The following is a 12,966-nucleotide window of genomic DNA, read 5'->3' as shown; positions in this document are numbered from 1 at the left end:
TAAGAAGTACTAAAATGATGCAGAGAGTAAAGTGATAAAAATGAGTATACATTAGACCTAAGGGCCTGTTAGTGAACCAACAGGTTTGGGAGAATAAGGGGGTGATAAAAAGGAAAAGATGTTTTCCTACATGACAATTAACTTATGGAAATTAGCAATGCTTTTTTAACAGAATCTGCTTCTCTAGAATGGCATTGTTCCAATATGTTAAACATCCATTCTCATAATTCTCAGCCATCATGTGAAGAGGAATTATTTCTATTTTGTTGTAAAAACAATGACAAGCACACAACCATAAAGTTACACTACAATAAATGCATTTCTGCAGAAAGATTTCAAAACTACCCAAGCAATTCATCTGGGGCATCTCTTTCATCAGCCAGAGAATATTCAAGTTAAAAACCAAACAAAACTAAATTACATTTTCATTCACATCATTCCCACTCCATTTCTAAGAGAAAATGCTTGCCAAGATATGCTGCATTTAACTGTTTAAATCTGTGATACTTTAGCAAATGCAGTGAAATAAGTAGTTTATTTAAGGTATGTGACATTGTGGATTACATTTTCATTCCCAGGGATATACAAGCATTCATGGAAATGTGAGCCAAAAGGGGTAACTCCTATAGCATGACCTCCTAAAGACTCAAGCTAGAAATCCACCTCTAATTAGAAACATATTTCCCTAAACTGTAGAAAGTATGTAAAAGGTCCAGCTGTCCTTTGTATGCTACATTTGCTTTGGGTGAAAGATGCAATCAGAAATATTTGTTTTACAGTTCATCATCATTTAAAAGAACTAAATATTTTGTCTATCATCATTTAAAATAAAACATGCTATGTAACAACTTTGCGAGATCAGAAGAACCAACGTGTTTTAGTAGTCTGGGTATCAGAATAGGGCTAAGAAGACCAAGTCTCATGCCCTCATTTAGCTATGGAAGTTTAGTGGGGGACTTAGTCCCTCAGCATAACTCATCTATCTGATGATCTCTTGATAGTGGGAAAGGGAATTTTAGAACATTCTGTAAATGTAACATTTTATATTTGGGTTCTGAACCAATGAGGACAGGTTTAAGGAGAACATAAAACAAAAAAAAGTATAGTACTAAGTTGAATTCCTGTAATGAGCAGTAAGAATAATCTTGAGAAACAGGAAGAAGAGCCGCGACCAAGACAAAGTCAGACAAAAGAAATTTGAGTCTGAGGCAGAAATGTAATTTGAAAAAGTGTCTCAGACTTGATTCTCCCTAGTTCTCTTGAAGACAAAGAGAGGGTGGGGAGTGATGCATTCAGACTTGCAAGACTAATGTCAGCCCGAGATACAGCAGACTAGGAAACCAAAATTATAAATGCTAATGTTACTTTTATAAGGTTACAGTAACAGAATCTTCCAAGTCTGAATACTACTTCCTCCCTTTATCTTCAACGATAACCTGTTCCTCAAGGTTATTCTTACTACCCATTACGATTCCATTCAAAGCAGTCAAGTGGTCACAGACAATTCATTTTCCCCCCAAAATGAATGTCTAGAATAAGCAGCAGATAGTTGCACATTACACTCCATTGACTGGTGATGAAGAACCAGATATGAATTTTGGAAAATTGTGCAACATTCTAAAATGAAAACTTGCACACTTTGCTGCCATCTATTAGTTATCTGCGTTTATGCAGTCGTGGTCAGATAGCCCTATTCACTACATCTGAAGAAAACAAAGTGTGACATGGCAAGAATTGTTGACAGCTTCCTTATTGCTAATGGCAGTATTCATGCAATAAGTGCCACCTACCAGAAAATTAAGGATAGAAATGCAGTGAAATATTAAACATATAAAGCCATGTAACAATGAGCCTTCCTAATCACAACAGGGAGACAGATTTTATAAAAGATGCAATGTTGGCATGGAGTCCTGATTCTCAAAACAGAGCTACATAGCATATATTTCTAATTACCTGGCTGACTGGAACTAAGATAAGCTCTAGGTTACTAAATAGTTGCAAAGACCTTTAAATGACTGGGGATGTTTAAAATGAACATAAACATCCATTCATTTAGGTCAGGGGTCCTCAAACTTTTTAAACAGGGGGCCAGTTCACAGTCCCTCAGAATGTTGGGGGGATGGGTGGACTATTTATTTATTTATTTATTTATTTATTTATTTATTTATTAAACTTGTATGCCACCCATCTCCCCCAATGGGTGACTCTGGGTGGCTCAGAATAATAGTTTGAAAAAAACATGAATGAATTCTTATGCACACTGCACATATTTTATTTGTAGTACAAAAAAAAAAACCCAGGAAAAAAACAATACAATAATTAAAATAAAGAACAATTTTAACCAACATAAACCCCACCCTGCATTGGTGGTCAGTGTCAGTAAATGTTATCCTCCCCCCATCCCATCCCCCCGCCTCCTGCCCCCTGCATTATTGGTCAGTGCCAGTGGCCATTCTCCTACTTGAGGGGCAACCACACAGCCCAAATGGAGAAAGTAATAGGGCGCCCTGGACCCCACCGATCACCCTGCACAGAGGATCCCTCCTGCAGAGTATGAGGAAGTATGAGTTGAAGTGCCCCTCTGGCTGTAAGTGTGGACGGGCTGCCAAGTGCCCGAATTTTGATCATGTGACTGCAGGGGTGCTGCAACAGCTGTAACTTTGGGGACTGAGCATAACTACTGAATGAATGGTTGTTAAGTGATGACTACCTGTACAAAGAATTTGAGATGATGGAACAGGTCTGGGCAAGGAAGAGGAGTTTGGATATAAATGCAAGGAACAGAAGAGAAGAAAAAGTGAAACAGAAACTGAGTACAATGCTTTCTGCGGTCCTGATAATTTGCAAAGAAGTAGGCTGACCTGATTTCCAAAAATAAAAACTTGGATATACGAATCTTAAAAAATGCATACATGTATACAAATCTACAAGTCAATTTCCCCAAAATCACAGGCAAAAATTACTAGAAAAAAATGGACACAAAGATGTTTAGAAGAGCTTCTCTGGAATGAAGCAACTTTAAGTAGTTCCAAACATTCCTGTTCCCTGTTGTGCTTTTACACTCTGTGAAAAATTATTTCCAGGCCAAATTAATTTAATAAATGACTAACAATCAATTGACCACTCTCTCCATCATAAGGCTATCAGACCTGATCTGCAAAAATCCATTAGTTGTCAGCAAAGAGATACAGGAAACACTAACTTTGCTTCTTATTCTGGATTTCTGCAGACTAGTACTAATCAATCAGCCAGTAAAATGGATGATGGAATAGCTTCATTCCCATGTTCCCTTCCACCATAAGGTACCCCGAGACTTGATAAGTAATGGAAAGACATCATTTCTTTGGCTACTTGTTCCCATACTGTTCTGCCTGCTCTACCTTGAGCCCTCCCATTAGTTCGAGGATGCCTTCCCCAGAATCAGGACTGTCCCTGTAAAACTGGAATTTAATCTTGGAAATAAGTTTCAGGCACTATAGTGCCTTCTGTTGACTAAAACCTAGTCATGGCAGCAGGTTATTGGGAATATTTTAATGACATTCCCAATGAAATCCATTGTATGGGTAAAACAGGAAGGAACATAAAATGCAAACGCGAAGCACCATGAGAACGGGGCTCCTGCCGTTCTCCAAATAGGGCGCCTGTATTCATGAGACCTGGGGAAGACCAGGTGGTTTCCGAGGGATTGCAAGAACGGGGTGGGCAATTGGGAGAAAGAATGACACAAGCAGCTTGGAGAAAGACACACTGATCACCTGCACGGAGGATCCCTCCCACGGAGTATGAGGAGAGGAGAGCCGCCGGACCCGGCATACCTGTAATGTAGAATAGTCCAGCTCTGCGATCTCCCTCCTCATGCATCGCCTGCAGCTCCCAACACAGCCCCGACACTTCCACTTCTGAGAGACAGCAGCGGCGGCCAATCAGGCGGGCGGGCTGGATAAATGACCCTGGCGGGCCGTATCCGGCCCCCGGGCTGTAGTTTGAGAACCCCTGATTTAGGCCCTTTACTTCTTACATAATATAGTTTGATTTGTAAAAGAGACAGATTAGGTCCTTTAGGTCTTTCACACCATGACCCAGCCTCCTGCTTTGGGAGAGCTGCTTAGTAATTGTTGTTGCCACCACCTATCTCCCAAGAGATGGATCACCTGGTTAAACCCAGTGGGTGCAGGAGACAGGGCCATAACACCCCATGTTGCTTTGTAGTGATGAAAAGGTCAAAAAACAAATGCTGAAATAATTTCTATAGCAGCACCTACTAATCATATAGCACAAAGTCATGTGGTTAAAGGAGTCAAACCTTACTTTCTTTCTTGAGAAATATAACAATCTCACAAGAAATTTACAAAATCAAGTGTTAGTAATAAAAAGTAAGTGTATATTTATATAAAACTTCTTTTTAACTTTAAATACTAAAATGCAAATATTTGGTGTTGGAGAAGATGAATTACAAAGCTGTCCAGAACATGGTCAGCAGCTTGGTTAAAAACGAAAAATGGAAAGAAAAGAAGTACTCTGGGCAGACCACAAGATGGTGGTGGTGTGCTACAAATCAGCGCTTTCAGGGAAAATCTCAGAAGAGAAGCTGCAGAGGTCTAAAATTATTATTATAGATCACAAGGCTATTCTAGAGAAAAATGATTTTGGATATGGCTGTAGTATGCATAAAAGCTAAAGCTATACAGTTTCTTGTACAGGGAAATAAGAACAATGAGACTCCTCCGAACATAAATCAAGAACCTTGCACAAATTCTTGGCTAGAATGGTTTTATCTATTTCTACAGAAATAAAAGCCTCTTGAAACAGATGTCCTCTCTGCTTCAGTTATGTGGGCTTTTCCTGTTTCTTCTTGAAGATCCCAATTATGTTAGTTCTGAGGCTGCTAAGGAGGCAGAAGAAAATTATGCATTGTTTTTAAAAGGACTAGTGTTTTTCAACCTTGGCAGCTTGAAAATGTGTGAACCTCAACTCCAAGAATTCCCCAGCCAGCCATGGAGTCCACACATTTTCAAATTGCCAAGGTTGAAAAACACTGGACTAAACTTTCCCTATCCCCAACTAAAGGAGAGGCTGGAGTATCTGACTCTGACTACATGACAGAAAGTACTTCTCCCTCATTGGAATGTACTATATATCAGGAATGTCTGAGCCTGTCTGGCAATCAGACTACTATCACAACACCATGATTTATGGCTTAGTATGTTACCTTGGAATAAAGACGTTATGAGATGCAGAGAATGCTAAATTCAAACCCAATGGTTTTTTATTTGTTTTATTTTATTTTATTATTTTAATTTTATTATGATTTGTTTGTTTGTTTGTTTATTTTAGCTTACCCTCCAAAACACATACTTGGAAAAGCAGCTCAGTGAGAGGTAACTGGGGGCTGAGAAATTGCTTTCCCTCCCAGAATTGCTCCTCAGAGAACTTGCAGTTAACTTGCAAGTGGCAAATTTAACGTTCTGTGGAGATCCAGTATGGTATAGTGCAGTGTTTCTCAACCTAGACAAGTTTAAGATATGTGGACTTCAACTCCCAAAATTCCCTAGCCAGCATGCTGGCTGAGGAATTCTGGGAGTTGAAGTCCACATATCTTAAACTTGTCTAGGTTGAGAAACACTGGTATAGTAGTTAAGATGTTGGTCTAGCATCAGGGAGACTCAGGTTCAAGTCTACCTCATCCCCCTAAACTCACTGGATGACTTTGGGCCAGTACCTCACAGGGATATTGTTGCAACGAAAAATGGAAGGCAGAGCTCTACAGTATGTATGCCTTCTTAAGCTACTAAACAAAAGGTAGACACACAAATAAATAACAAACACAATTGGTTGCAACCATTTCTCTCAGATAAATGAACAACAAAGCTTACAACAAAGCTGTTCAGGATAATTCACATGCCTTAATAAAGCAAGAGAAGGAGGGAAGAAAAAGGTTTTAAATGCTGCAGACAGGAACGCCTCATTCAATTGCTGAAAATACAAGCTGCATTTTGTTACGTAAGCAAGAGTAAGGGGGATAAATTAATTAAACTATTTCTTACCCAGCAACCAGTACATATTTTCCATCTGGCTGATCTTTTAACCTTTCCAGCAGAGAAAGACGTACTTTGGCTTTGGCTTGGCCATAGATTTCAATTTCATCTGTGAGCAATCCTATCTCCTTGGCAAGAATATGAACAGGTTTTGGAGCCTGTCCTCGGGAAATTTCAATATCACTGCAGAAGCAAAAAATAAATAAAAAAATAAAAAACATACATATGTGTGGGTGGTTATAAAATTGGCCATAGAGAATTTATACTTTTAAGGACATTTGGATCTTTCAAATCATTTTCTACCTTCAGGTTACCTTTGTTTAAATGATTTTGGGGGAGGCTTTTTCTGCTCCAGGAACAGTGAAGAAACAGTTGATTTGGTTGCTAGAGAGGCCCTTTTCTGTGGCTGAACTGAATTATGAAGCTGCCTACAATAGGTGTGTTACTTGCCTCTTCTCTCTCAGCTTATCACTTCTGGCTAGCCAAAATGGAAAGTTTTCAGTGGACTTCCTTCACATGTATGTTTGGTTTCTTTCAGACATTTAGAAAAACATATAATACATCCCAGTGCAGGGATCCAGTACTACAGCTACCTCAATAGAAGGCCATCCAGCCACAGGTTAAACCCCTCCAGTCAAGGTGAATCCACCATCCACCAAGGCAGTTTCTTTGATTGCTGGATAGATTTTATCATTAGGAAAAATTTCCTGATGTCCAACCAAAATCTACTTCCCTGTAATTTAAGCTAATCGTTTTTTGTCCTATCTTTTCTTTTGGAACTATGATCAAATTTGTCCCATCTTTTACTTGACACCTTTCAGGTACCGGAAGATAGCTATTATATCTTCCTGTAGTGTTCTCTTCTCCAAGCTAAACACAGCCAATGGTTCCAACCATTCTTCCTATGTTTTTTCTACCAGGCCCTTTATTGTTTTGGTTGCTCTCTTCTGGGCATGCTCCAGTTTGACAATGTTCTACCTAATGTGTGTGCCCAGGACTGGATGCAATATTCTAGGCATGGTCTGGCTAGCAGAGTGTATAAAGGAGCAATAATTTATCTTGATCCTGGTACTATATTTCTGTTGATGCAGCCTAGGATTGCATTTTCTTTTTTGCAGTTCTATCAGACCGCTGGTTCATGTTTGATTTGTGATCCACAAAGACCCTTAGATACTGTTTTGTGTATTGCTGCCCAGTATGGTTCCCAAGTTCCCAAATGCAGGACTTCATATTTGTTCTTGTTGAAATTCATCTTTCTGGTTTCTGCCCATTGTCCCAGACTGCTGTCATGTCCCCCCATAGCCTTCTCTCCTAAATATAACCAATGTCTCCAACTGTTCCTCATATGTTTTTCCTTTTAAGTCCCGTATGATCTTGGTTGCTTTCCTTAGATAAACTATAATCCTCTATGGAACAGGGCAAAAAACAGTGGCTTTCCATGTATTTCTAAATCCAGTTCAAATTATTCTTTGTGACTTGTAGTACGGCACAGTTCAGATATCAGTACTGGGCATGAATCTTCATGGAGAATCACTAGGAATCCCATGTAAGAACATGAGTGGAATGTATGAAATAAATATTTTAAAAGTTTAGGGTGAATAGAGGGGAGAAATGATCTTGTGCTTTTGTAATTTCATAGGAAATTAGTCTAATTAAAACTCAGTGCAGAGCAAGGCTAAAGTAGATGTGAATGAATTTATTTGTATAGCATTTTCTCAGCATTTTTCAATAAAAAAACCTCATTTGTTTTAGTACCATACTGCATGTTATTCATGCAATACTTGAGGATACCTTATATTCTGAAGATATACTGTAGTTGATTCTTATTATTCGCAGTAGTTATGTTCTATAAAGTTGCAGCGAACCCTGAATGAGTGAATACTGAACCATTGCTGCTAGGCGGAATACAGGGTCAGGTTCCTGTGAGCCTCTGGTCACAAAATTTGCATCAACTGATCAATACATAACTTGTTTTATGTGTGTTTCTGTTTAAAGACACCTTGCTTAATGTCTATTTCAGCACAAAAATGCAAATAACGCGGCACTGTACAGACCACAAAAACGATACTTGTTTGTAGTATGAGAGCTGAAACAAGAAGGCAGAATGTTGCCTTGTTTGACCTCAGCTGGGAACATGCATGTTGGGTGACTCTCTGCACATTACCCCGAATGACTGCAAAAGCACCGCAAGTATTGGTTTTGGGGTTGCAAATAAATTTTAGTGAGTAGGCAAATTTACAGATACTGAATCTGTGAATAATGAAGATCAACTGTACTTCGTATTTTCCATCTGGTCACCAGTAGGTTTAGTGGTTTACATTTAGGGATAAAATAGACAATTGTGAAGTTCCAGTGTAGCCAAAGAAACAGAAATCCTATCACATATTCTAATCTAATCCATCACACACACATGCACACACACAAACACACACAGTCTCTGATTTGTGTTTCAAAATTGGTATGCTTTCCATTTTTGATGCATAGATAATACATTTATTAAATCAGAACAAATTTCAAGACCTGGCTTTTTTCTATAACCATCTGGAAATAAATGTACAGGCAGTCCCCAGGTTAAGAATGAGTTCCATTCCTAAGCCTGTCTTTAACTTGAATTTGGATGTAAGTCAGAACTCATACTTATGAACGGGCTGCCTGTTACTAAAAATGGTGGACAGTGTTCTCCTTCCTGGAGCCAATGAACCGCTGAAGCCACACAATGTTTTCATGAGCCGCTGAAAACTGCTGAAAACAGACTGTATTTTAAAAACGTGTGGCTTCAGAGGTTCATGAAAATATTGTGCGGCTTCGTGGTTCATTGGCTCCAGGAAAGAGAAACCATCTGCCATTTTTAGTAACAGGCAGCTCATTCGTAACCATGAATTCTCCGTAACTCAGACATGCTTAATCCAGGGACTGCCTGTACTTTTAGGGGGCTTTTGCGCTAGAGAAAATGTTTTTTTAAAAAGAGAATTTAGCTAATCCAAAAAGTATTAGGATTCTGTATTAAGAAAACAAAACTCAGCCAACTATCTGAAGAAATTCTCAAACATTCCCATATGAAGTTTCCCAGTCAGGAAAGTTATACTGGATTCTCTCCAGCCTGGTTCATACTCAATTATTCTAGAGAATGATGAAGACTTTCATGTTCTGTCATATCATGTGATACAATCATACATACAGTAGATGTAATTGCTTGAAGAAGGAAGTTACCTCTGTGTTTAAGCAAATCACATATTCGATTGTAGCCCTCTTTCTCCCCTTCCTATACTTGCCAAAGTGCCATGTGTGAAATGGGCTTCCTGCTCCCCTACTCATATTGCCTTTAGCAGTAGTCTAACCTGAAATAAAATGCATATTTTAATATGCAACTTTCCCTCTGTACTAATCTGTTCTGAGAAAAAGAGTGGAGATCACTGCAAAATGAGCCCTCAGTAAAATGATGTGAGGAAGTATGCCAGATGGCTGCTACTGTTTCCCTGGCCAATCAAGATTCAAACACGTTTCAACATAGGGAGATAGGAAGCTGCCTTCACCTAATCAGACTACTGGTCCATCTAGCCCATGTGACTGACACTGGCAGCAGCTTTCTAAGATTTCAAGCAGGAATTCTGAAGATTGAACCTAGGATCTATTGTGTGCAGACCATGTGCTCTCTCCCTGAGCTGTATCCACCCAGTCATGAAGGTGCTGCACCACAGCCAGAATCTTGAGACAAGAACAAAAGCAAGCTGCATCAGCCTGAAATCAAACCTCCCCAAATTGAGATTCACAGAGAGAAAGTATTTTACAAGATTCCCCTGAAGAATGACACTTCTTTTTTATACCAGGGAGCTGATAAATCTGTTTGTCTCTTTACCAATGCAGACCAGGGGATTATTCCTTTCAATCTCTCCAGGAATTGGGCAAACTTGGGAAGTAGCAATCTGGTCAAGGCTTCAGATGTGCTCCAGATTTGTTGGAGCAAAAGTTTCAATTTTCATATATCCTGCAGTTCAGCCCAACTCAGCTTGACTAAGCCATCCTCAAGCATTCTGCATATTCCAGGCACATGGGTTCCTGTTTATGTCAAGCAAAACAATTTGTCTGGAAGTTTATCACAAATATGCAGTTCTCATTCATAAAAGTAAAATCTCCCTCAAGTTGAGCTTGACTCCTGGTGACTTTATGGAATGTCCATGTAGTTTTCTTTGCAACAGTATGGAAGTGGTTTGCCACTGACCTAATTTGGCAATCTAATATATCGTCCTGGGATTTCCTAGTGATCTCCAATTGAAATACTAACCAGGTTCAACCCTTTAGCTTTTTTAAGATCATCCAAGGTTGGCTAGGTGCTGGCCAATCCACATTCACCAAAAAAAAAAAAAATTAAAAACTGAAGGCAACTACTAATGACTTGACTAATGCCATCTTGCCTGCTCTAGGGTTTTGTCTCAGCAGAATGAATCATGCCATCCTTAGAGGACAAGGTAAATCAAATTAGAATAAATTAACAAGACAAACAAATTATACTCATGTTTTAGCAAATGTTTTGCTTTAATACATAGAACACTGTTTGAAAACAATGTTACATGGTTCCTACCTGGGAACAGGTGAAATAGGCTGTAGCTTCAAGCAATGGAGATTCCATTGCTTAGGCTGCTGGGCTGCTATCTGTCGCCCACTGAGTTTTACCAAGTTCTTTAAAAAAAAGAGAGAGAGAGAGAGGGAGAGACAAAAATACGGTGCTTTAATATAGTTGCAACATATAGTTTCAGTCTCATTTTTTGTGATTCATACTTTCAGAGACTATTTTTTCTTCGCAACTGGGGGATATGAAAGATGTTTTATTGTTGAGGAAGTGGGTCCTTGCTCTGTTATTTTTCCATTTTTCCATTGTTTTCAATTTACAAATCTTTTGTTTTACATTATCACTATTCCTCAGTGCAGGATAGGGAAAGTTTTGTCTCAGTACAAAAAAAGGCATCGTAACACCATCATATCGCTGGTAATGTGTCTGGAGGAAAAGATGCAAACAGAATGCTGCAAACAGAATGTCAGAAGTGCAGAAGTTATCACTGGTACCCAAACATGCAGAGACAAATTCAGACTATGAGTATTTCATTAGCACCTGCAATCCTAACTTGAGTTTGCATATCCATCTTTCCTTTAGTTCCATGTTGGGTTGAATGTCTGACCTGTGAACCTGCATTAGATCTGTCTTTTGTTTTGCTCCTGTTACATAAAGAGCCACCAAGGGACTTACTAACCTGCATGCATATCGCCAATGCCAGCTGTTCTACAGCCTCACCTAGACTGCAATCATTGCCCCTTGCTGGATGTTCATGGAAAGCATTCTGTCCTGAAAATGAAAAACAATTGCACCCGTGAATCTAGCAGCCTCTTCTTACGGGGAGATCTCCGGAAATATGCTGCAAGAAGATAATTGACACCGCTAGCTAAATTCCTGCTGAGCATATGTGCCATATGCATTGTAGAAAGCATAGAAGCACATAAACATGCAAAGAAATAGACAAAAGTGGATTGAACTATAAATCACTGTCACTGTCACTGTCACTATCTGTCTGTCTATCTGTCTGTCTGTCTGTCTGTCTGTCTGTCTGTCTGTCTGTCTGTCTGTCTGTCTATCTATCTATCTATCTATCTATCTATCTATCTATCTATCTATCTATCTATCTATCTATCATTATTGCAAAGGTAAAGGATTCTTTCAGGGTAGGATTGCCAACAGACAGCATGTGTCACAAAGCACTGAGGACTTCTCGTATATTAACTTGACTGACAAGTTTTTTTCAGCCATCTAACAATGACAATAAACTACAGTGTGCTGACAAATTCACATCACAATTTGCAGATGTAAGGACTCATGATTTAATTCTACAAAGATGATTGGGAAGAACCAGGAGAAGCTTATAGGATTAGAAGCAAATTATTCCTTTTGCATTCACTTCAGAATCACCTCCTCATTACCTAGTTCTCCTGCTACTGAAAGCAGTCATTAAATCACAAATGGTGCAACATTTTTGGGGGTGGAGGACTGTACTAACAAGCTGTGTGAAACACCTTTTGCCCAGCTGCACTAAATACCATTACTGTAATACAATTACTTCCTGGTGCTTTTAAGATTTTTCTCTCTTGCCAGCTTAACCATTAAGCTGGAATTTTTTAGAGGAGCTCTGAAGAAAGGTAAATCCTCTCATCCAGGGCCCCATCCATATTCTCATCACTACCAACAAGACTCTTTACTGGAAGAGTCACCTAATAATCTCCCCAGCCTTCCCCAACTCAGTTGGATTTCAACTCCCATCACCTCCTGTCTATTCATTGGGTTGGACAGTCCCCAGCGAGTTTCAAAAAGAGATTGTGATGTTGCTTGGAAGCCTCCTGTTACAAAAAGGGAAAATAATGAAACTTTTGTCATGGCAACATACATTCTTGGATAAAGGAATTCTTTCCAGTGTTGACACTAAATAATTTAAAATATGCCACAACACAGATATCTTTTCCTTTCTTTCTGCCATATATTAATTCAATAACTGAGCACTATCTAGTTTATATGCAAAATACATCTGTTTGCTTGCAATACATGTAGAATATATTAAAAATATAGGAATTGCTTTGTAACTGTAATGAAGTCAGCTAATCACCTTTCAGGTATACCTTTCCTTTACCTGTATTGTGGCAGAAGAAAATACGAATGGCATACATCATTCAGTTCACCTTTTCCTAACAGAAAATCTACTATCTCCAAAGACCAATTCAGTAGAGTGCAACAAGAATGAAATCGGCATAACAAGGCCAAACTTCAGCTCCCTGTCTATCCAGGCATAAATCACTGAATTGCTAGGGGGCAAACCACCATCTCTCAGCTTGCAAACTGCCTCATGGGGCTGATGTAAAGAGAAATGAAAGATGTTTTGTAAACGTAAGCAAA

The 12,966-nt window shown here is 39.0% G+C and overlaps 1 protein-coding gene across 1 annotated transcript in view; it reads right to left on the bottom strand.

The window, feature by feature from the left end:
• The window catches only part of MTHFD1L (methylenetetrahydrofolate dehydrogenase (NADP+ dependent) 1 like), a 135,853-nt gene that overhangs the window by 98,813 nt on the left and 24,074 nt on the right, over window positions 1-12,966 (bottom strand). The window contains exons 9-11 of the mRNA XM_088141979.1: window positions 11,282-11,373; window positions 10,615-10,712; window positions 6,045-6,218 (exon numbers count right to left, since the gene is read on the bottom strand). Of these exons, the coding sequence (XP_087998105.1) occupies window positions 6,045-6,218; window positions 10,615-10,712; window positions 11,282-11,373 (364 nt within the window). The remainder of the gene's footprint in view (window positions 1-6,044; window positions 6,219-10,614; window positions 10,713-11,281; window positions 11,374-12,966) is intronic.

Source organism: Python bivittatus, unplaced genomic scaffold, assembly GCF_059951505.1.
Source record: "Python bivittatus isolate LINGU-HERP-01145 unplaced genomic scaffold, Pbiv_v1 ctg000020_np1212, whole genome shotgun sequence".
Taxonomy (NCBI): Eukaryota; Metazoa; Chordata; class Lepidosauria; order Squamata; family Pythonidae; genus Python; species Python bivittatus.
This window is presented reverse-complemented; position numbering and strand designations above follow the sequence as displayed.